Source organism: Ursus maritimus, unplaced genomic scaffold (assembly GCF_017311325.1).
Source record: "Ursus maritimus isolate PB19 unplaced genomic scaffold, ASM1731132v1 scaffold_6, whole genome shotgun sequence".
NCBI classification, from domain to species: Eukaryota; Metazoa; Chordata; class Mammalia; order Carnivora; family Ursidae; genus Ursus; species Ursus maritimus.
Genome location: NW_024426774.1, coordinates 21,478,470 through 21,500,832, shown reverse-complemented (window position 1 = coordinate 21,500,832; position 22,363 = coordinate 21,478,470). Strand labels below are relative to the sequence as shown.

The window sequence follows — 22,363 nt, the reverse complement described above, 5'->3', positions numbered from 1 at the left end:
ATTAGAATGTCAGACAGTGATATGGATCTGAAGAAAATCGCTAGGAAGCAATGAGTGTTCTTCCCATGAACACTCTCACATTTCTGCATGATCAGGACTTTCTGAGCAAAGATCACCAGCACCAGGATTAAAGAATATTTGAATGGCAAACAAACCTTGCAAGTCAGAGACTTCTGGAGAGATTTAGGGACTTCTTCCTTGGAGACATTTATTTACATTCTAGGGGTTGTAAACTTAGAGACCCCCCACTCCTTCGCTCCCTTGAGAGGATTCGTTTATATTACAAAGCAAAGGTCACCGGGCTGTCTTTTCTCCCTCTCCTTCTTCCCCACCCAGGAGGGGAGGAGAAGCAACAGCTGTGTCAGCGACTATATAAACTCCCAAGAATTCATTATTTGGAAGTTCCTCTCATGTCACCCTGGGGGAGAGTGGGACACAGAGAACTAACACAATTATGAGTAATTAAAAAGCTGTCTCTGATCCAGAAACATAGTATTCCTAGTCAGAATGAATGAACACTTAACAAAAATTAGGAATAGGGACATCTGTAAGGTGGTCTGGGAAGGCCTCTCCTAGGAGGGAACATCTGAGCAGAGATGGGAAGGAAGGCAGCCACGTTAGACCATAACATACTCCTCTTTATTGCTTCCCGTGCCTAGCACACTTTTTCACACAAGCAAAATTTAAATAAATAAGATTCAAGGATAGGACACTCTGAAAGGCTGGCCACTTGTGACCAATATTCTTCATATCTATTCTACAAATTCAAGAATAGCTACCTCTTCAGGCAAAACTACTTTTTAGCCCCAGACTGATTAGCTAGGAAAAAATAGGAGTTAATAATCAAAATCAGTTTAAAAAAAAAACGGTTTAAAGTATAATTCAGCTTTCATTCCCTTAAATCCTATGTCTGCAGGTTTAGGGTTAGGAACCACAGAATGAAGATTCGAAGCTAAGTTTTGTTGTTTTTTGTTTTTTTGTTTTTCGGTTTTTTTGCTTTTTTTACAGAGCTAGAAAGAGAGATGACTAGGTTGGTTTGGAAATGATACTCGTTCCCGTAAATGGGACATACACAAATGCTGAGAACAGATACGGTTGAAGAGTACAGGCAGCAGGAATAGTAAATGAGTGTGATGAATTTTAATTGGGCAATAATAGTACAATCCCCTATTACAGAGGCATACAGGCTTGCAGCCAGAAGAAGAAAGGGTGGGATGCAAAAAGCCAAAAAGCAACATATTCCTCGACTTTGGGCTGGAGCCGGGATCGTGTGACCTCTTTGGTCGAAAGACTTCTCATCCCTCTTTCACCAGGTCATTCCTTCCTTTGGTATGAATCATCTCTGAGAGTCTGTAACAAGCACATCATTGTCAAGAAGCTAAAAGCAATTGATTAGTTGTTCTGATAACACCTGTCAGTGAAATAAGTCAGAGCACAAAACCCAGGCATTTAAGGAGTTGACAAGTATTATTAAACCTGTTTTGCAAGAGAAGAAGCTGGTTCAAAGAGGGGAAAGCTGTCAAAGGGAATACAATCAGTAAGTGGCTCAGGCCTGCTGCCTTGCGCAACGAGGCTCTAGCCACGTGACCTCTCAGGGCACAGAAGACTGCGGGGCCATTTATGAACATGTAGCAGTGTTTCCTCCTGCGCAAATTTAAAATGTGACATTTTTAAAGCTACGAAGTTGTTTTAAATTCAGTTATATTTCTTATGATTGGTTTTCTCTGTCTGGGTTTTCTCCCTCATTCAGAAACTTCACTCTCTGTTTAATTTTTAAATGGTAGCAACAGTGTATTACTACCAGTATACTGCTCCCTTTTTATTTTCCTTGGAGCACTTTGTCCTTGGCGCCCTGCATAATGTCATGTTCGAATTGGGGCAAATCAGAGCAATGCTTTCATCCAAGGGATGGTGCTTTGTGCAGGTCCTTTCTTGAGCCAGACCTTAATTTCAAGATTTTAAGAAGGAAAGAGATAGGAAAGCCTAGGTCAAGGTAATTTAGGATTTATAATTCCCAAATGCTTCTGCCTGTCTGTAACTAACTTTCTAGTTGCTCTCAACTCTGCTTTCCACTCCAATTCATTTACTTTTAAAAAAAGAAAAATCAATAAGCAGTAAACTCTCTTAGTCTCGGTTCAATAGAAAGGTCCAGGACAAAGGTTTAAGAGCATATAATCTGTGCGGGACTATAATCCAGGGAGCAAGAAAAGCCTTTACAAGTACACTTGACGTGTGTAACTAACTGGTTCCTCGATGCTGTGGACAGCCGGGGAACCATGACAAAGGAACAGAAACCCTGGAATGGAAAACGAGTGGCACTGGGCAAGGCTGTGTTAGGTTGAGCCTACAAGGAGCCAGCTACCAGCCCAGGTAGCTGGAAAAAGATGCTGAGAAGCCAGATGAGCCTGAAGGAGTAACAAGTGGCTTCCCATAATGCACAAATATATTCTTGTTGCATATACCTCTGTGTATAAAGTAAAACATGAACTTCTGCTCCCTCTCTCCACCCTTTTCATGGATACCTGTCATTAACGTTTCATTTTCTGTGCATTTACATATTATGAGGACATATACGTATCTTTTTATTTTTAAAAAACATGAGTTGGGGCGCTCCCCTCTACTTGTTAGATGCTGCCTAATTCACGAATCGCTTAATAAAGCCAATTTGATCTTTAAAAGAGAAAAAAAACATGAATCAGATCATAATAATCTCATGCTCTGACATGTTTTCTTTTTTTTTTTTCCACTCATATGTTGCTTGCATCAGGGTTAGGATTTATTATGTTGTCAGCAAGTAGCTTTTGTCCCAGAGAGGTATACTAGAAAACACCGATTTAACATTTGTTGAATTAATACGTGAATGAAGAGTGATAGTCTGATTTCTAGTTACAGTTCTACTTACACGAGAGGAGTGCTGCTAACACCAGGAACGCAGTGGGCAAGGTCTGGTAAACCGTGGAACTGTCATTGCCAGATAATTGAACATCCCCGCCAGTCTCCTCCTTCCCATTCATCAACACCTCCAAACCTGCAGTTCAGAAGTAGGAGTGGAAGCTACACAGGGGAGACACAGAGAAGAAAGGTGTGGGGGGGATAATCTTCCCTCTTCCCTTCTCAGTGCTTGGCTGAGACCCTGGTACACATGGGAGATGCCCAGGGGAAAAGGAGTAACTCCCCAAGGTGATTAAGAATTCAGGGATCCTACCAGGGAAGGGAGAAGGGGGAGGCCTCTTAGGGGAGAGTAAATGACTTAGGAAAGATGAACTGGCCCTCGGTAGAATGAAGAGGAGGTATGACGATGTTTGTGACAACGTTTGTCCGGGTGTGGTGTTGACTTCTAGTCTGTGACAGGAGTCCGTCCTTGCCGGTTGATGAAACTCCCAGGGAGGGGATTCATGGCTGTTGAGTCCTTTGGGGGGACTGGTCTTTAGGCAGGAAAGGGGCAGTTCAGAGAAAGCTTCTCCCTCCATTTGCTACTTTTCACGTGCCTACAGTTCAATATAAGCAGTATACCAAAGGCATATTTGGCCAGCGTGTCCTGAGCTCCTCCAGTCATATTCTGCTACCCTTCAGGGAGACAAGGGAAGTCTCTTTAAAAAATTCACTCAGTCAAAAAAATATGTTAAGCCCATGCTAAGTGTCAAGCACTCTGGATAAAATGGAGAACATGACAGACTTGGTCCTTGTCCCCATACAGGGAGAGTCTACAATTGAAGGAAGAAAGAAAGAGTAGGGCAGAGATACAGAAAGAAAAGAGTGGAATTCCAAAGGAGGGAGATGTCTGTTTCAGTGATGGCTAAATGAGTACGGTGCTTGTGTTAATATAAGTTGTTTAGAAAGGAGTTTAAATCCCAGCCATCTGCTCCCACAACAAACACATAACACTGTACCCCCGATTTCACTCCTCCGTCCTATATATACACATCCCAATAATCATCTGCTGATATAGTTTTCATGATTTCCCATGGCCAATAATAAAGATATACTGGATTCAAACCAGAGTACTGTGACCCAGATCTAAGCATAAATATAGTGAAGTCATAAGTTTCTATACCGACAGTCTTACTAATTAAGTTATTTGGCCTGTTTTGAGCCACAGTGGATATTTTTTCTTTTGAAGGTTGTTATAGATGTTGTCTGTAGCAGCGTCAATAAGCCAAGAATTCACATAGTTACCCAGTCGCACAGATTACTCATCATTGCCTGTTCATAACAGAATCCTAAAATGTTTAAGATTTCTGATGCAAATCAAAATCTCATCATCACTTGTCATTGCTAAATTAAATGACAGGATAATAACATTACATTAAAACCATTTTTCTCTTGATTGAGTACCTTTTTCAGAAGTGAACCTTGTAGATGGATATTTTTTTCATCAGTACTATAAATGCATTTAGAATAGGAGGTAAAAATAGCATGAAAAGGGGAGGAGTGGAATAGAATGTTTTCAAATTATTGATGAGTCTCTTTTGAATCTCAAATAACCATATTTGACACTGCGGTGCTAGGGAATGGAGTAGTTGAGCCCAATTTACTGAGACACTTCGAACTACATAAAGGAGGTACACGGGTTGAACTTGGTCACGATCGACACCATCGTGTGTTCTTGGCATCAGTCATAGGTTATTCCATTGCAAACAGGTGGTTAGTGACCTGTAGGCATTGGCATTGTCCTGATACTCTGATATTAGGCATAAGGTACTGGTTTCAGATACGTTACAGCCTAGGTGGGAAATGATTATAATTTCAGATCTGCCAAAACAGAGTAGGTTCTCAGTGGACTTACTGTCGTGAACTTCCCCCTTGGCCTTTCTTGCCCATCTAAAGCTAATTAAGATTTTTGGTCACACCTGCCATCGCTCCATCTGGCCCCCCTCACCCCCTTCTTTGTGGCCATCCAGTCCTCATGCTACTCAGGGCCATCTTCCTCACTCACCCTTACACCCAGGACTCTCTCTGTCTTCACATCTTCTGTCCTTTAAAGATGTTGTTTCTTCACATCTTCCACTTTAATGTTACGAAAATCATACCATGGAGAAAACCTTTTACTCTGACTTTTTGTCTCGTTTACTACTACCCTCGCCAAGCAGTTAACAGGTGAGTAAAAATCCTTAGCTCTTGGAGAAGTCCACGAAGGTAAAGACTGAAACAGGGTTGGCTAGGAGTCAACAATAGTTGAATCTGGGTGATGAGTGCACAGGGGTAGAGAAGTGAATATATTGTTTTCTCCAATTTTATAGGTTTGAAATTTTCTATAGTAAAAATTTTAAACTAAACTTAGCTCTCTAGACTTTTTTTTTTTAATAGATGCTCTTTTTGAGTCAGTACCTGTAATGGGTGGTGTACAGGATGGTCTGGGACTAACACCTGATCCTGCCATCAAAACACCCCACCTGCCAGGAAACAAATGGGATTCCTTAGTGCCTAGAATTGCAGCTTCCCTCTTCTTAGGTCCTGAGCGTGGTTACCAGAATCCTGGTACACTTCCTACTTCTTATTAAAGTGACCGGATTAACCTGTACAGAAACACACATTGATTAACTTGGTCCCATTCATCAAGTCCCACTGTGAATAAAGGTCTGTGCTGGGCACTGGGAGTCAGAAGTGACTTCCCTCCAAGAGCTCCCCGTGATGGGAAACAGAGGCACTCGTGGGCACTGCGACACAGTAGACTCTAGAAACTGTCACCTGAAGTGGATCTCCAGTAGCGTGGCTGTGGGACTGTGGGAGGGAGTGGGGACGGGAAGGCTTCCTGTCAGCAGGTGCATTCTGGATAGTGAGGCCAACCACTGAACATTATCTTAAAGGAATAGGTGATCTTCTCTGCTTCTGCTTGCATTCTGATTGCTCAGACTAGACTCTATCCAAGAACCCTGTCTCTCTCTCTTCTGAAGAACTTCAATTGATTGCAGTTACCAATGTGCCTTTTCTTCCCTTCTCTTTTTAAATTATGGCAGTCTTACTTCTCGTTTGCCAAAAACCGGAGAAACCATCCATGGACATAAGTTTTTTATTGGCTTTGGAGGGAAAGGTGCCAACCAGTGTGTCCAAGCTGCCAGGCTTGGAGCAAAGACATCCATGGTATGCAAGGTGAGTGTAAAGTACAGTAGACAGGATTCTAGAGGCAAGGGTCTGGTTTTAAGACTTGAGTTGATTGTTTTTATTTTTTAACTATTTTAAAGGGAACAATTCTGTGCCATTTAGTACAGTCACAATGTTGGACAACCACCATTCTCTTGGTTCCAGAACATTTCTGTCATTCCAAAGTAAAACTCCTTACCATGAAGCATTTCCCCCCCCCCATCTCCCGCCCCCACCACCTGCCCCTGGCATCCACCAATCTGCATTCCGTCTCTGTGGATTGATCTATTCTGGAGATTTCCTCTAAATGGAATCATAGGATATGTGACATTTTGTGTCTGGCTTCTTTCACTTAGCATAATACTCTCAAGGTTCATCTACCTTATAGCATGTATCTGTTTTATTCCTTTTGTGGCTGAACAATATCCCGTTGTATAGACCATAATTTGTCTATCCACTTGTCTGTTGATGGACACTTGAGCTGTTTCCACCTTTCGGCTGTTGTGAACGGTGCTGCTGTGACCATGCTTGTGCACACACTTGCTTGAGTACCTGTTTTGTATTGTTGTTAAAGACTGAAAGAGGAGCGAGTCCTTTTCCTTATCCTTCATATTCGTTTCTGCCTCACCGAGTGCTCTGGGAAGTAGCTTAATGCTGCATTCCTTTAACTTCCTGAGCTGCTAAGTGAAGGCTGAGAAGTGAGACGAACTGGCCTACTCCACTGGCTTTCTCTGGTCCAGCCTCTAAGCAGCAGAAGTCATCCTGTTTTTAGCAGTTTTTGCTACAACACAGCTTTTGGAAACTTGGTCTAATAACTGGTGATTCACTTATCTCTAAGTTATTTCTTCTAATGCTAGCTCTCGGATCAGAAAGGAATCTGGGCTTTTATGAACTACCCATAACTAATCCTTAGGCATAGTTCTGTTTTCAGGTATATAAGGAGATGACATGTAAAATACAGTAGTCCCTGTTTCTAGCCATCCGACTGAAATCCTTTGAAAATAAAATTGGCTACCAAAGGTTCAACGTTTGTGTGTTTAATGGAATTTTAAGATGCTAGCTAGCATTACTGGGATAACACGAAAGATAGTTTATTTTAGGAAAGTTAGACTCGGTCTACACAGGAAAGGATAAGAAAAAACGGAGAAATTTAAAAGAATGAGCTCGCTCCTGTGAGCTGTGTCAGTTTTACCAAAATTTCTCTGCAGTGTCATTTCCTGTCGCATACAGCACTCTTCTCTCCACAGGAGTCTTTCAATGATGTACAAATCATACAATTATCATTTCATCTGCTAATGAACTGTAGTTTTCTTTCTAATTTATGAGAAACCTGATGAAATTCTCATCTAGCTGTTTGGTCAAAAAACATTCACATGAAGCACAAGATTCAAAGTAAGAAACACACATCTTCCAAAGGTTGACTCTTGATTTTAAGTGTCAGTTAATCAGCCATTAATTACTGATGACCTAATACGTGCTAGGAATTGTGGGGCTTGGAGAAGGAGCCGTAGGCCTGATCGATCCTATGCTTGATTAGAAATGAAGGGGCTGGGGAGTCATCAGATGGTGCTGACTTAACATGTCTTGGGAGCTGGAAAAAGGAGGATATTTCCTGGCTGGGAAAACGTGGACAGAGAATTGGTATTGGAAGCAAAGTACCAAAAATGGCTGCTCTGGGAAGAGAGGAGTTCCCTCGAGCTGGAGCCGTAAAAGGAGAGATTAGAGAACCCCTCTTGGAAGCTTCATAAATGCTATTCATGTAGCCATGAAAGTCAAAATTGGATGTCCCCTGGGATCTCATCCAACTCGAAGATTGAGATTGGTGTTATTTTAGGTCTGTTGAATTTGAGGCAAAGAGAAACGCAAAATAGAAAATATTTGAGTTGTGGAACTGAACTTGGGAAGTGAATCATACAACCATGAGGAGTGGATGTGAGAGGAATAGACAGCAGAGGGCTGTATACGGGGAAATGTTCCAGTCAGGAGTCTGATAAAGCCCCGGTGCTGCTGTTTTATCCTGGTCTGCGTGTGACAGCTCACGGTAGCGCCCGAGCAGCTGGACAACCTGCTCCTCACCGCGGTGTCCCGGTGCAGCCGTCGGCCGCTCAGCCCCGCGGTCGGCTTTAGCCTGGGTGTCGCTACAGACCGGAGAAGAAAGCATGGCTGCAGCCAAAACCCACACGGGGTGACTTTGCTTACACAGCCTGGAATCTTTAGACACCGGTTTCGCTAAGCTTAAACAGACTGCATCATATTCTTAGACTTCTTCAAAAGAAAATATCCTTTTTCTAATAGAAGCTATTGTTACCCATTCATCGTGGTATTTTTCCATGGTGAAGTATATTCTTATTAAGCAAAGTAGCCAACCTGCTGTGTAGCAGTTTTTTTAAGATGACAAATTCCAAGTAGAAACCAAAATCACGAAATGACTCAAGGTAAAAATGAACAGATGGAGCAAAAGAAAAACAGGTAGAAAATATCCTTCGGTTTTCTTAGCAACATTAACTTACCTACAACCGCCCTGCAACCAACTAAAATCCAAGCTCTGGTGAAGTAAGACTGTTTGATGGTACACGCAAAACAGCTCGTACTGAGCTCAGGGGAATTATTTGCCAAGATATTGTCACAAGGACTATTAAGCAAGAGCCCATCAATATGCATCCAGTGAAACATGTAATCATGAAACGCTGCAGATCGTTAAAGAGTTGTATGGTCAGTACTCACCTGAGTGGTGGGCCAGAGGCCACAGTCCAAGGGGAATTGGAAGTGATATTTTCAGATTACAAATCCAGGCAGATACCATAGAAAATGAAAGTCTTCTTGGCAGGGCAAAGAGTCTGTGAGAATACCTTTCATAGGACTTCACCTGATTTTCTTAAGTGCCTCCTCCTCCGTCATTCTATTGAAGCTAAATGTTATTTCTTGATATCCAAAACTGGCTGCTCAGGAGGGCCAGCGGAGAATAAAGAAGAGTTCAAGATGCACTGGCCCAGTCTGAACCCAAAGACCCTGCTTCTTTTGCGGTGGGAAGAAACCCTGAGCAGGCATGGACCCAAAGGACCCAGCTCTGAAATCAGCCAAGTGAGAAGACCTTCAAGAAATTACCTGGTCCTCCTTTCCTCGAACATAACACTCTCGAAACTCTCTAGGGGTGCCTGGCTGGCTCAGTCGGTAGAGCACGTGACTCCTGATCTTAGGGTCCTGAGTTCAAGCCCCACACTGGGCACAGAGCTTCCTTTAAAAAGAAAAAAAAAAGAAACCCACCTGTGTCATACAAGCAGCTGTGTGTTTTCTTTGTGGAATGGGCAGATATTAAGCTCTGTGACAGAGGCAATATGTTAGAGCCATGCTACTCAAAGTCTGATCCCCAGGCCAGGCTGCAAACTGTCTAACTAGACAGTACAGAAATTAGGAGGAAGCAATTAGCAACAGTTATAGCATTTGGCAGAATAATCTTATAGCTGATGAATATAACAGTAATAATAAATTAAGCCTGGTATTTTGTAGGACTCTTTTCTGGTTTTATTTCATTGTTATATTTTACAGAATTATTAGTCCACAGTGGATTGAAAATGAAAAAAAAAAAAAAAAACAGCCTTCACTACAGATGGCTTGAAAAGCAGCATATTAGAGTACTCATCATTGTAACCGAAAAAGGTTAGATTGTCTGTTTTCTTTACTGTGGGACAGTCAACTGATCGTGCATTAAGATTTAGTTTTCAAAGATCAAAAAGTAGTCACCAGCGCTTTCCAGGTTATATATAATGAAGTGAAATTTGTCCTTTCCTGAACTCTGATGAAGGATGACTGGCTAAAACTAATGTCTATATTGATTGGAATGCCTGGCCACATATCCAAATACAGGGTACCCTAGGACTCTAAGCAAAAAATATGCATCTCATACCAGAAGAATGGAAGAAAATTGGATTATCACCAACCACCTCTTACCCTCTATCCACCTCCACTCTCAGATAAGCGGGACTCAAAAATGGTGACTGTAACATTAATTTTGTATGTTAGAGGCCATTATCCCCATTTAGATAGGATTTAAACAACCAGCTAGCTGGAACAACTGGAATTTTATGTGTTCTTCTGTCCTCTTTTATGACAAAGCCACAAGTGACAAGTTAAAAGGTTAATATGAGGGACTTAATTCAGAAAAGCAACGGCTGGGTTTTGTTATAGGACAACAGATGCATGTTAGGCTCCAAACCTGCTGTTCGTCATGACCCTCAGGCACTGGGCAGTCACAGAATGTCTCGAGTCACAAAGATTAAATTGCATTCAACTTGGTTTTAGTGTTATATTTCTGTGCATTCTAACTTTGAGAACTGGTAACCTGTTTTTAATATAAGTGATAACTTTTTTAGCAGAAGTATTCAACTTCATGAGCCTTGAGTATGATATCTTGGTCCTCTAGGTTTTAACTTCAACTATATGTTGATAGATGGAATTACTAGATGCTTTCTACCATTCAAGGATGCCAAGCAGCCCATTCCTCAACCATTTTGAAACATGGACATTATATGGTAGTGCTAACTGAAGTCCCTTCCTCGGCACTAGATCACAGTTCTGGACTGTGGAAGCCACTGACTGGCTCTCCCTCAACGCAGAGAGCCTTCTCAATGGTAAAAGTGAGGGAAATACCTCAGGACCCTTAGCCAGAGGAAATGCTTTTGCTCCTGATACACCCAGCCCTGCTGTTTTGCATGATTCTAATTTACATCTTTCCATAGCTGCATTATCCAAGATGGCAGCCACTAGCCATGTGTGGCTGGCTTTAAATGTAATTAAAATAAAGTTTTAAATTAAGTTGCTCTATCATACTGGCTACATTTCAAGTGCCTGTCTGGGGTAGCACAGAGAGCATTTCATCACTACAGAAAGTTCTATTCAACTGCATGACTCTACAAGCTTCAGGGAAGAGCTGAGCCTGGGATTTCCTGAAGAACATCTGGGGTTCTAGGAGTTGTGTTGGCTTAAGTGCAAGTAGTTGTCCACAATTGCTGATGACCTGGCTTCCTTCACCCGGAACAGGCTTACACAGGCTACCTCAGACAATGTGCTTTTCCCAGAATCCTTCAGCCCAAAAGTATGTCACTGATGCTACTGAAAGAGTATAGGAGTGCCTTCCGTGGGGCTATCAGGAGCAAAACCTTGTATAGGACCTTTTGGCAGCCACAGTTAGGACAGTCTGCATGCCTGTAGTCGCGATGTCCCTTTAAGAATGATAAGATAGGCCAAGGAAAATGAACAGACAGGCAACTAAGACCAAAGACTTAAAGAACACATTTCATGCACAGGGCTTAAGGAGGGATAAATACATGCTAAGCTAGAGTCTCCGATAAGCTTTTAGGAAGGCTAGACTTTTAGGAAGATTGTGTAGGCAAACAACAGAAGGTGGTATTCTTTATTTAATGGCATCTTTTAGGACTGCTCTAGGAGTTGAGGGAATGAGCATTAAGAAGGGCTAGGATAGGGGAGGTAGGCCTCAAGCTGCACTTGAAAAACAGGTGGGGTGTGATTAGGTGGAGAGAGGAAAGGACTTCTAAGTTCTCAGAAGGCAAGAAAATAGACACAAATATATTGCACTCACGTTGTGTTTTTAACCCAGTCAAATGATAACATCACGTTAATAGTCCCTTTCTGCTGACCACTCTGTAGAACAGAGAAATCCAACGATTTTTGCCAAATACGAGTGTTAGAGAAGCCCACAGAGCAAGGGGAGGCAAGCCTCGTGACATCGAAATGAGACCAGAGTCCTCAAACACAGTCGTGGCGATGCTTGTAGCTTTACAATACCTTGATCCCCTTGTTGGACCCTGATGGGCCCCCCGCCCCAGGCAGACTCCGCAGGCCACACCCCATGGTCCCACTTAGCTGACTTCCCAACGTGGCACCAGGCAGAACTGTTCTCCCTCCTCGTTGCTTCCACACAAAGCTCCACGCATACTCTCCCCACATTCATCCTGCAGTCCAGTGGGCCTCAGCTGGGGGCACACATGGTAACCACCTGGGGCGTAGGCCACGGTCCCACCTGCCCAGGGGCCGATTTCGTTGATCTGTGGTGTAACCTGGGCACCAGGATGTCTGTAAGCTCCTCGGGAGCTACCAGTGCTCAGCGAAGGCTGAGAACTACTGGTTTCCTACCTGCCGGAGAGAACTCACCCCAGTCCCACCCTACCTGACTCAGGTGGAACAGTTTTCAGCAAAAGGTAAAGAATTTTAAGTAGCTTGATAATGGCAGAACTGAAATTCGATTCCAAGTTTGCAGACTCCCATTCACACTATTTTGCTTTGTGGTCAAGATACCTTAAACTTGAAATTCTCTTATCAATTTGATAGGCAAAATGTAACCGGGAAAACAGAGAAACCTCCAAAAATACCTTTGAAGGTTCCCCTATGATATTATTATGTCAAGTCCTTTTTATTTCAAGGACCGTTTGAAATCATTCACTGTGATTTTTTTTCTTTTTTTGTTTAAATTCAATTAGCCAACATCATTAGTTTCAGACGTAGTGTTCAAGAATTCTTCACTGTGGGGGTGCCTGGGTGGCTCAGTCCTTAAGCGTCTGCCTTCAGCTCAGGTCATGATCCTAGGGTCCTGGGATCGAGCCCCGCATCGGGCTCCCTGCTCCACTGGGAGCCTGCTTCTTCCTCTCCTACTCCCCCTGCTTGTGTTCCCTCTCTCACTGGCCGTCTCTCTCTCTGTCAAATAAATAAATAAAATCTTTAAAAAAAAAACAATTCTTCACTGTGATTTTCATTCGCAGTCATTACAAATCATTCCATTTGGATCATTCACTGTGATTTTCAAGATACTTTCAGCTCGCAATGGCAGGCAACACATGACACCTTTCTTTGCCTGGGTTCTGCTCTGATTTCTGGTTATGAATTTCCAGTTCCTGGAGAAGAGGCTTACGTTTGAGTCAGAAGTAGGCAAAGGGCACTGGAAGGTGTTCGCTTCTCTCGACCTTTTTTAAAGTCAACCCAGAAGAATAAATGATTGTGTAAGAGGTTTGAGGGTGGCGAAACAGGGAAAATAGCGTTCTTTTAGTATGACATTGCCCAAAGCATCTGTACTCCTCTGTAATGCAGAAAGAAAAAAGAGGCCTCAGATCTTTGCTGCTTTTTGCCCACATTTCGATATAATAAATACGTATGTCTGAGACACAGACGTGCTCGCCGTTGGCTCGGTTATTCTTACGGAAGTAACAGGATACATGGTTACATTAAACAGCATTAGTTTCACCATTAATGCAGATGTTATGCTTTTATTACAATAATAGTAACAGTCTTATTTTTAAAATAATTCAGTGCACCCACTGGCTTGCTTCCATGACCAGGTGCTCCTCTGTTTGAAAATAGAGAGCTACAGGAAGAACTGGAAGCATCAGGGAGAACCAGACGGGCAGGAACGTAATTTGTAAGATTGAATCCAAGCAGGAGGAGCTGTGCCCCTCTCCCCAAGGGAAGCGCCCATCGGGGCAGCAGTACTGCGCCGGTGATGATGAGGACGGGGACGATGACGGCGATAGCACCAAGCCGTTACTGAATCCTTCACAGTTGTCAACGCACTTCACGCGTGTTATTTCATCCTCGCAGCAAACTTGCTGTGACTTTCCAGATGAGGAGACTGAGGCCGAGAGGCAGTTACAGCAGCTTGCCCCAAACCACAGGGGTGGTGCGAAGGGGCTTCTGACTTCCATAACACAAATGTGAATATCGCCTTCCCATTCGTTCTCTTCAGTTCTTTTACTTTGTAATGTGTCACCACGACCCCGAGGCAAAGTTAATGGAGCTAAGGTTGACTTAGAAGTATTTTTGTTCCACGTCTCACATAGAGGTTAGAACGCCAGCTGACAGGTTTGCCAGGAAACCACTATTGGAATAAATCTGGAACCATCACCATCCCCAAGGGATGTAGCCCCATCGGGTGATTCCTGGAGCAGGAAGAAGACAGGCAGCTACTGCTCTCTCTAAAATACCCCTGCAGCATGGGGCGCCTGGGGGCTCAGGTTAAGTGTCTGATTCTTGATCTCAGCTCAGGGGTCATGAGTTCAAGCCTCATGTTGGGCTCCATGCTAGGCATAGAGCCTACTTAAAAAAAAATTAAAATAAAATACCGCAGTTATCATGAGCATGCAGTCCCTTCCTAATTATGCCTCGGATATGCGCGATATTCCACTCGGTGTGACAGGTGTCTCTGTAGGTCTGATTTTCCCTCCAGCCGTTTCTGGAGGGCAAAGCCACATGCTTTTTGGTTTTCTCTTCCCTTCCAACGATTCTTCCTAATCCCTGCACTTCTTAATGTTCATATCATCACACCATTGATCAAACATGCCTTTGAAATTCGCCTTAAACAGGTTTGCCCCCCCCCCGGGGGGGGGAACAGATTTTGCCTCTATTAAACTGATAGGAAAGGGGAGAGAAGTTTCTTTGTTCTACAATCTGTACCAGGCCCCACATGCCTAGGAATGGCCTTCCTCTAATCCCTACAATATTCTTATAATGATGCTTTCCCAACTCTACAGCATCTTGATTGCCCATGGGAGAGAGCGAAATAATGTTTAAAAAAAAAAAAAAAAGATGAGAAAAACAATTTGTTTCTGGTATGAATCACCGACCTAAGAAATGGGATGCATTGGTAGATAAATGGCCAGCCTTCCGTGAAAAAAACCTTTGATAGATGACCTCCTTCCACCGGGGAGCTCTTCACCACAGCAGTGCTTTCTAGTGGCTGCTCTTCATCGTAGAGATAGAAATTCTGCTAATAAGAAATTGTGACATATTGTTTGAGATTATTGCCTAATTGGCATTTCTGCCAGAAAAGGAGCACAGGGAAAAATGTCATTTGAGGAAGAAGTTCTCAGAGGTGGCATTTAAATCAGGGGTCAGCACACTACCACCCGTGGGGCAAACCTTGCCTACCATGTATTTTTATAAAGTTTTATTGGAACACAGCCACATCCATTTGTCTACAGATTTTCTTTGGCTGCCTTCACACTGTAACAGCAGAGTTGAATAGTTGCAAAAGAGACCATTTGGCCCACAGTGTCTAAACTATTACCTCTCTGGCCCTTTATAGAAAAAAATTTTCCACCCCCCGATCTAGACAATCCAAAATCTCACCAGGAAGTCTTCTCTTCACTCTTGACTCAAGTAAATCTCTAGGTTTCTTTCTATTGATCTATCCAGAGGGGAGCGATTTTCCCTGGAGAAGCAGATCACACCAGGAGTGGCCGAGACCTGGATAGATACACGATCCGCTGAAGTAGTACTAACCTGCAGGACAGAGAAATAGGAGTTCAGGTGCAGCCAGCCTAAAAGCCTACAGGTGCCAAGCAGGTAACATGAATTGCAGTAGGCCAGGTGGGGGCTGTGGTCTGGAGAGCACGCACTCACCTTTGGGGCAGTTCCAACTAGGTGGCCTTGCAGGAATGTGGGCCCAGTGTCACCAGAACCTCTGGATTTTCAGGACCTCCTGGAAATTTGTTTTTGTGAAGTCCCCTAATACTTAAATGGTGACCGCAGGTTAAAATTTAAAATAAAATTGGAGGAAACCAATATAACACTGTACGTTAACGACACTGAAATTAAAACAAAATAGCGCATCCACACAAAAACCTGCACATTAATTTATCTTTACCAAAATTTAGAAGCAACTCAAGATGTCCTTCAGCGGGCGAATGGATTAACCTGGTACGTCCATACCACGGAACATTTTTCAACACTAAAAAGAAATGAGTGATTAAGCTACAAAAAGACACGGAGGAAACTTAGATGTATTTTCTAAGTGAAAGAAGCCAGTCTGAAAAGGTTACATAATGTATGATTCCAACGATATGGCATTCTGAAAAAGACAAAACTATGGTGACAGTAGAAAGATCAGTGGCTGCCAGGGGCTTGGACAGAAAGAGCGTTGAACAGGCAGAGCACAGACGTTTTTACGGCAGGGAATCCATTCTGGATAATACCGTAATGGAGGATACGTGTCTATACATGTGTCAAAACACATAGAATGTACAACCCCAGAGTGAACCCTAATGTAAACTATGGAGTTTGGGGGGTACCAATGTGTCAACATAGGATCAATGATTGTAACAAATGTGCCACCTTAACCATGTTGCCTATGAATGGAAGAGGAATGGGTATCCAAGGGAAAAACTGAAATATCATTACCAGAATGCTTGCTAGGATCCAAAAGCAACAGACTTCCACGATACCGAGTTACCCAAGTTAGCAAGGGCTTTTTAAATGCCCTCTTCTCTCCTCCCATCCTGTGTCGGAGAAGAAGATTCTAAACCACCAGGCAAGTCATTACAAAGATGCCCACTTATACAGTGAAGTACAAACAACTGAGATTCTTCATAAATATTGAGGACTGTTGATGGTAGACAGCTCTGTCTCAGTGGGAGTTTCCACACGAACAGATCAAAATGAGAGCAAAGTTCTAGAACTCATGACGGTCATTAAATGCTTTACGTTTTAGATAGGATGTAAGCGGAACAATTCTTTGGGCTGAAATCAAGTCTAGCATCTTACATTAAGAAGATTAATTAGCTAATGTTTATAAAGTTCTGTGCAGATATGCCCTTTTAAAATGCTAAGTATTCTAAAAACTACATTGTAGCATTTTACTAAATGTAAAAGATCTAACATTCTTTTTTTTTTTTTTGGTACAGGTTGGCAAAGATTCTTTTGGCAATGATTATATAGAAAACTTAAAACAGAATGATATTTCTACAGGTAAAATTGCATCTTTTTTAAAGTTAGTTTTTATGACTTTCCTCTGGGATCTGATTACAAGAACAGTTGAGTATAGAATAGAATTCTTAGATCCTCCTCTGGTGGCCAGAGAATTTTTATGCAAAGCCTCATCTCGTCTTACTTAAATGTCGTTTGGTTAATTCTTTCATGTACATTCCTCCAGATGGGAATAAAATGATAAGAGGTTACAAACCTTCATCTCGTAGGAATGTTTCAAAAGCAGGTGACAAGAGGAAACAGGTGCTGCGTTCACAAAAGATATTTTAAGAAAAGTCATTGAATGTCATGGCTGGAAATGATCTTCGAAACCACTGAAGCTGATGCCATCGTTGCACAAAAGAGAAACCGAAGGCCAGATTGGTTCTCAATGTGTCCAAGAGCACACAGCTAGTTGGAGCCAGAGCCAGGAGTGGAATGCAGGTCTCTGGCTCCATTTCAAGGCTTTTAGCTGCTGCCAAAGGCCGCCTGATCAACATTTCCATTTACGCTCCAACCCATGATGCTTGATGAGATGCAAAGCTTATGAAGAAACGCAACCAAGTTCATTGTATAGGTTTGACCTTTACTCTCTCCAATCTGTCATTTCTTTCACTGAAGAAAAGAAATGTGATGGTCTAGAAAAATGCAGATGTACACGCTATGAATAATGGGGGCAGATCGGGGGGCAGGGGGGTGGTTTGCTGGGTTGTTAACGTAGAGCAAAGATACAACTAAGCGTAAAGGCTTCTGTCTTCCTCGTTGTATAGGTGATGGGTATAAATTAGCGCTAATTGCTTATTTCTTTTATCATTCCAGATGGTTAAAGGTTAAAAGGTTTTCCAAAGCTGAGTGGTGCACTGAAATTGCTAAAAGAGATTATCCGTGCCAGGCTGCGCGTACATGATTGTAATTTCTTTTTTCTTCTAGAATTTACATATCAGACTCAAGATGCTGCTACAGGAACTGCTTCTATAATTGTCAATAACGAAGGTACGTGTTTCGCATACTGAAGTGTCATTTCACGAAGCAGTTCATGTCCAGAACTAGAGCAGAAGCACCGATTTTGACCGTAACCCTACGGATCCCTTACCATACCCACCCCTCCAAGGCCTCGGATGTGGTCTTTCCAATCGAACTATGCATGTTTCCCTTTATTTATACTTCCCAACTTGATCATTTAAATATAAAACTGTCCACCCAATACATAGGAAGTGTTACAGTTGCCTCAGAATAATATTTATATCCTGAAACATCCCGTTACCCTTCACGTGAACTCAAAAGCAGTTCTCTAAAAGCAGTTAAGTATTCACCTGTCATTTCAGTTATACTAGGTAAATAAATGTAAATAGATAGGTGCACAAGGAAGTTAATGAATCATATTTATAGAATATTTACTGAGCAAATGGCAGAAACTAATTACTTCTAACTTATCATTAGTGTTCAATTTTGTCTGCTCTTTAAACGGCAATCAAATCTCTCAAGTCTATGTATACAACTATGTCTGTCTGTCATAGAGCCCTTGCGACAGCTGAAACACTTGTCTTTAAAAACAGTAACTTCCCTTTACCCTCAAGTAAAGTCTTCATAATTTCTGCCAACTATTTTAAATATTTTTTTAAAAACCTACATAAAATTCTTTAATTCAGAATTCATATTCTGAAGGACCGAGCATCCCATGGGGCCACCTCACACAGAACCTGGTGCATTGTGGGCAGTCGGCGTGCACTTCGTGAAATTAGGATTTGTCATAATATGTCTTTGATTTGTAATATAGTTTCATAAATTGTTTCTCACAGAAGATATGGTATTTTTAGATCTACTCTGGTGATTCCAAAGTCGCAATAACAACAATGAAAAAATGTATTCCACTTAAAGAAGATACAATTTTTCACTCTAACAACAGACAGTCTGTGTTCATTCCTTTAAGCTACATTTTAAGTAATTATTGCTGCCAACAGCAGTTCATTCCCTGTCTGGGTGAAACCTCTTTTTTGTGTTCTGTGGATATCTTTGAGTTCCATTTCTTCCTTATGATGTAGCAAGAAACTACACTTTCCATGCAAAGATATAGTTTAATATTATGTATTGAGTGCCTGTTATGCTAGAACTTGTCTGATTTATATATCATATATGGTAACACCCTTGAGAATATAGTTTGTTATAGAAGAGGTAACACAAATACCCAGAGAGGGGACCATCAGCTCCCTTCAGTGAAGGAATCTGAGTAGCAAGCTAAAGGAAGGAGTCAGCTCTGACGAGTTAAATTGGAGCCATGAATGATCTGGCCATATGGCCATGTCTACCAGACAGCTGTAGTCTTGGTCTTGTTGCTCCTCAGCGAAGGCCAGGCCAGAACCGTAGGTCCAGGAGTCAGAAACACAGATGCAGAGAGAATGAGGTCACCGAAGGAGAAAAGGAAGGAGATATGCTGTCTTTCAGTGTGTGGGTACTTTGAATTTTTCCAGTGCCAAGGTTGGGTTTATGCTGAACCGTCCCCACCTTATTAAGTCCTCCTTGGGGCCAACAGACACATCTGTGGTAAGATGATAGGCTAGCATGTGTTCTGTGTTCAGAGGTAATTTTAGGTCATGTCTACACAAGATCAGCACAGGCGGCCCGGAGCACAGAAAAGAAATGACTGCTACAACTCGTCCCTCTAGATCAGTGCCGTCCAAAAGAAATACAATGCAAGCCACAGACATAATTTGACATTTTCCATGAGCCACATTTTAAAAAGTCAAAAGAAATAGGTAAAATTAATCTTAATATACTCACCGAAGCCGATACATCTAAAATATTTTCGACACGTGATCAAAATGTTCTGAAAAACTAATGAGATGTTTTAGCTTCTTCTTTTTTTTTTTTTTTTTTACTCAGTCTTTAAAATCTGCTATGCGGTGTACAATGGAGGCACATCTCAATTTAGACCAGACACATTTCAAGTGCTCAGTGGCCACATGTGGCTTGAGCTCATGACTCTCATATGGGACAGCACGGCTCTTGAGAGCTCACCTCGCAGACAAAACGGCCCCCACTTCTTCCCCACTTCGGTGGGAGTGTAGAGAGTGGGTCTAAGTCATGAGCATGTAAGGTTCTGGCTTCCGTTCGGTCTGGCACTGCATAGGTCAGATATCCCTCTCTTGACCTTAGGTTATCTGGCACAGTTTCCCATCTGTTAGATGTTATAAAATACGTTTTGATGACCAGAACACCCTAAGGTGCACACATGAACTGACTGCATACTACAGAGCCTTCGTTTCTACTGTTGGGCAAGTTTACTCCTGTTCATACACATCATTATGACATCTGTCGTTTCGGATTTGGAATCTTTACCACATACTTTGTACCGGTCATTTTTAACTATGTTATATAACACCTTACAGCTAGTGTTCTTTGTATATGAGAATACTGACAGGGGAATTCTTTTTTAGAATTTACTCAAATAATGTTAATCTAACAGAGCAGGGATATTGTAAACGAAGATACAGTGGGAATATAGAATTTCACCTGAATCACCTAGAAACGTCAAAATTAATACTTACAGCACATTTAACATAATGATTTTGTAAGGGTGTTTGTAACATTGCAGAATATCATCGCTTGGCCTTGCTTGGTTTTTAATATAAATATGCGGAAATTCTTTATAGGCCAGAATATCATCGTTATAGTGGCTGGAGCAAATTTACTTTTGAATACTGAAGACCTGAGGGAAGCAGCCAGGACCATTAGCAGAGCCAAAGTCATGATCTGCCAGTTAGAAATAACTCCAGAAACGTCTTTGGAAGCCCTGACGATGGCCCACAGCAATGGAGGTGATTTTACATATTTGTTATTCTTCCTAGAAAAGCTTTTATCACTGTTTTAGTGAAAGGTAGCCTTTCAAGTTGAGCAAAGCAGTCCTTTCCCTGAAGTAAAATATGCTTTCTCCCACCTGTGAGATTCATGGTCTTGTAGTTCTTGATAATGTTAGACAAGCTTAAAATAGGGCAAAAAAAATAATCTGAGTAGCACTACTGGTATCCCGCAATATAAATCCTCAATCTAGTTAGCAGAAATAATAAAGTAGCGACTAGGACCTCAGCAGCAGCCCGTGGCCCAACAGTAGAATGATGGCTTTTCCAAGAAGCAGAGGCCAAGCAGCCCGTCATGTATCATGACGGCCCAGGTGGGTCTATTTTGATAAATGTCTCTAGGAATTGAAGATTAGCTCTTTCTCCTTTTTGTAAAACTCCAACTCTGCTCTATAAACCACAAAAGATTATTTATATATAGTATTTTCTATGTTGTCAATGTCCTTTAAGCAGTGAGTTGGTTTTGTCTGACCTTCTATTTTGGAAATTCTCCAACATACAAAGGCAGGCGGAATAGCATAGTGAAACCCTTCAGCCAGCATCAGCAATCACCAGCGCGTGGCTAAGGTTGATTCATCTGTCCTCCCACTCACTCCCCCCTTCCACCCCCAGCAAATCACAAACTCTTTACAAATCCAAATAGTTTCTTTGTGTTTGTTTCTTGCTCACCATTGACTCGTGGGCAAAGCATCTTCTGAGTTAGAATCCCATTTCCGTTCCTTTTTAGCTTTGTGGTCTCTCCAGAATTACCCGACGTTTCTGAGCCTTGTTTGTTAAATGTGTGTGGAAATACTCCCCTGCAGAATTCGTCTTCTAAGAATGAAACAAAATAAAATATGCAGAGCATGATGTAATAAATCTCAATAAATCCCAAATTTCTTCTCCTTTTCACTTCTCTCTTTAAATTTAAATTAGGGTAATATCTAGATCACAGTACGCATCAAAAAAAAAATCAAAATAGAAAATCGCCACTCTAAAACAATGGCTTCCTTTTGATATTGCGACCGTAGTTCTATGACTTAAGAGAGAAAATCTCTTTGACTTTTCCACATAAAACTTTCTTGTCAAGACACAAAACTAAAAAGAAAGAAGAAAAAGAACAGTGTGTGTGTGTGTGTGTGTAAGTGATTTCTCCCAAAGTCTACAGCATTCTACACAGCAATGAAACTAAGTTACTTGAAATGATTTTGCAGAGAATTTTTAAATGTATATCCAGATTTAACAAATTTTCCTCTTGGCAAAACAACGTGCCGTGGCAAATTCTCACGGACATTTAATGTATTTTTAATGGACTCGAAGCTGTCAGAAAGAATTCAAAGCCAAAACCCTTTTGGTTACATTTTCTCAGGGTGTCACCGATAGAGTCTAATGCTTCTGGGAAGCGTTGCCTGCCCTGCGCTCATGTGAATCGAGCGATGCGAACACAACACGCCACTTCATTCATGCTCCTGTCTTGCCTTATATAGGCCGAGGCATATTCTCGTCTAACTACTTTTCCTACTCTCCCTTGCTTCTCAGAGATCACTGTTCCCTCTGTCCTAGTCTAGTTACATGGTCACTACCCAGCCTGTGGACGAGAGAAAGGTACAGCCACCACCGTTGAGGTTCTAACCTTTCACAGGCGAGGCTAGAGTTCTCCAGATGGGCAGACAGCCTGACCTCGGGCTGTCACTTGGGTGTGT

The 22,363-nt window shown here is 42.0% G+C and overlaps 1 protein-coding gene and 1 long non-coding RNA gene across 3 annotated transcripts in view; one reads left to right on the top strand and one right to left on the bottom strand.

Moving 5' to 3' along the window:
- Positions 1-22,363, top strand: part of RBKS (ribokinase) — an 81,568-nt gene that overhangs the window by 10,196 nt on the left and 49,009 nt on the right. For both annotated transcript variants that reach the window (XM_008700280.2, XM_008700284.2), the window contains exons 2-5: positions 5,958-6,090; positions 16,767-16,830; positions 17,758-17,820; positions 20,478-20,642. In XM_008700280.2, coding sequence (XP_008698502.1) covers positions 5,958-6,090; positions 16,767-16,830; positions 17,758-17,820; positions 20,478-20,642 — 425 coding nt within the window. The remainder of the gene's footprint in view (positions 1-5,957; positions 6,091-16,766; positions 16,831-17,757; positions 17,821-20,477; positions 20,643-22,363) is intronic.
- LOC103671628 lies at positions 1,126-15,859 on the bottom strand. Its single transcript, XR_005832783.1, has 6 exons — positions 15,487-15,859; positions 15,214-15,366; positions 14,709-14,851; positions 9,187-9,316; positions 2,903-3,054; positions 1,126-1,350 (listed from the first exon to the last, which is right to left on the bottom strand). It is a non-coding gene; the product is annotated as an uncharacterized LOC103671628 (long non-coding RNA).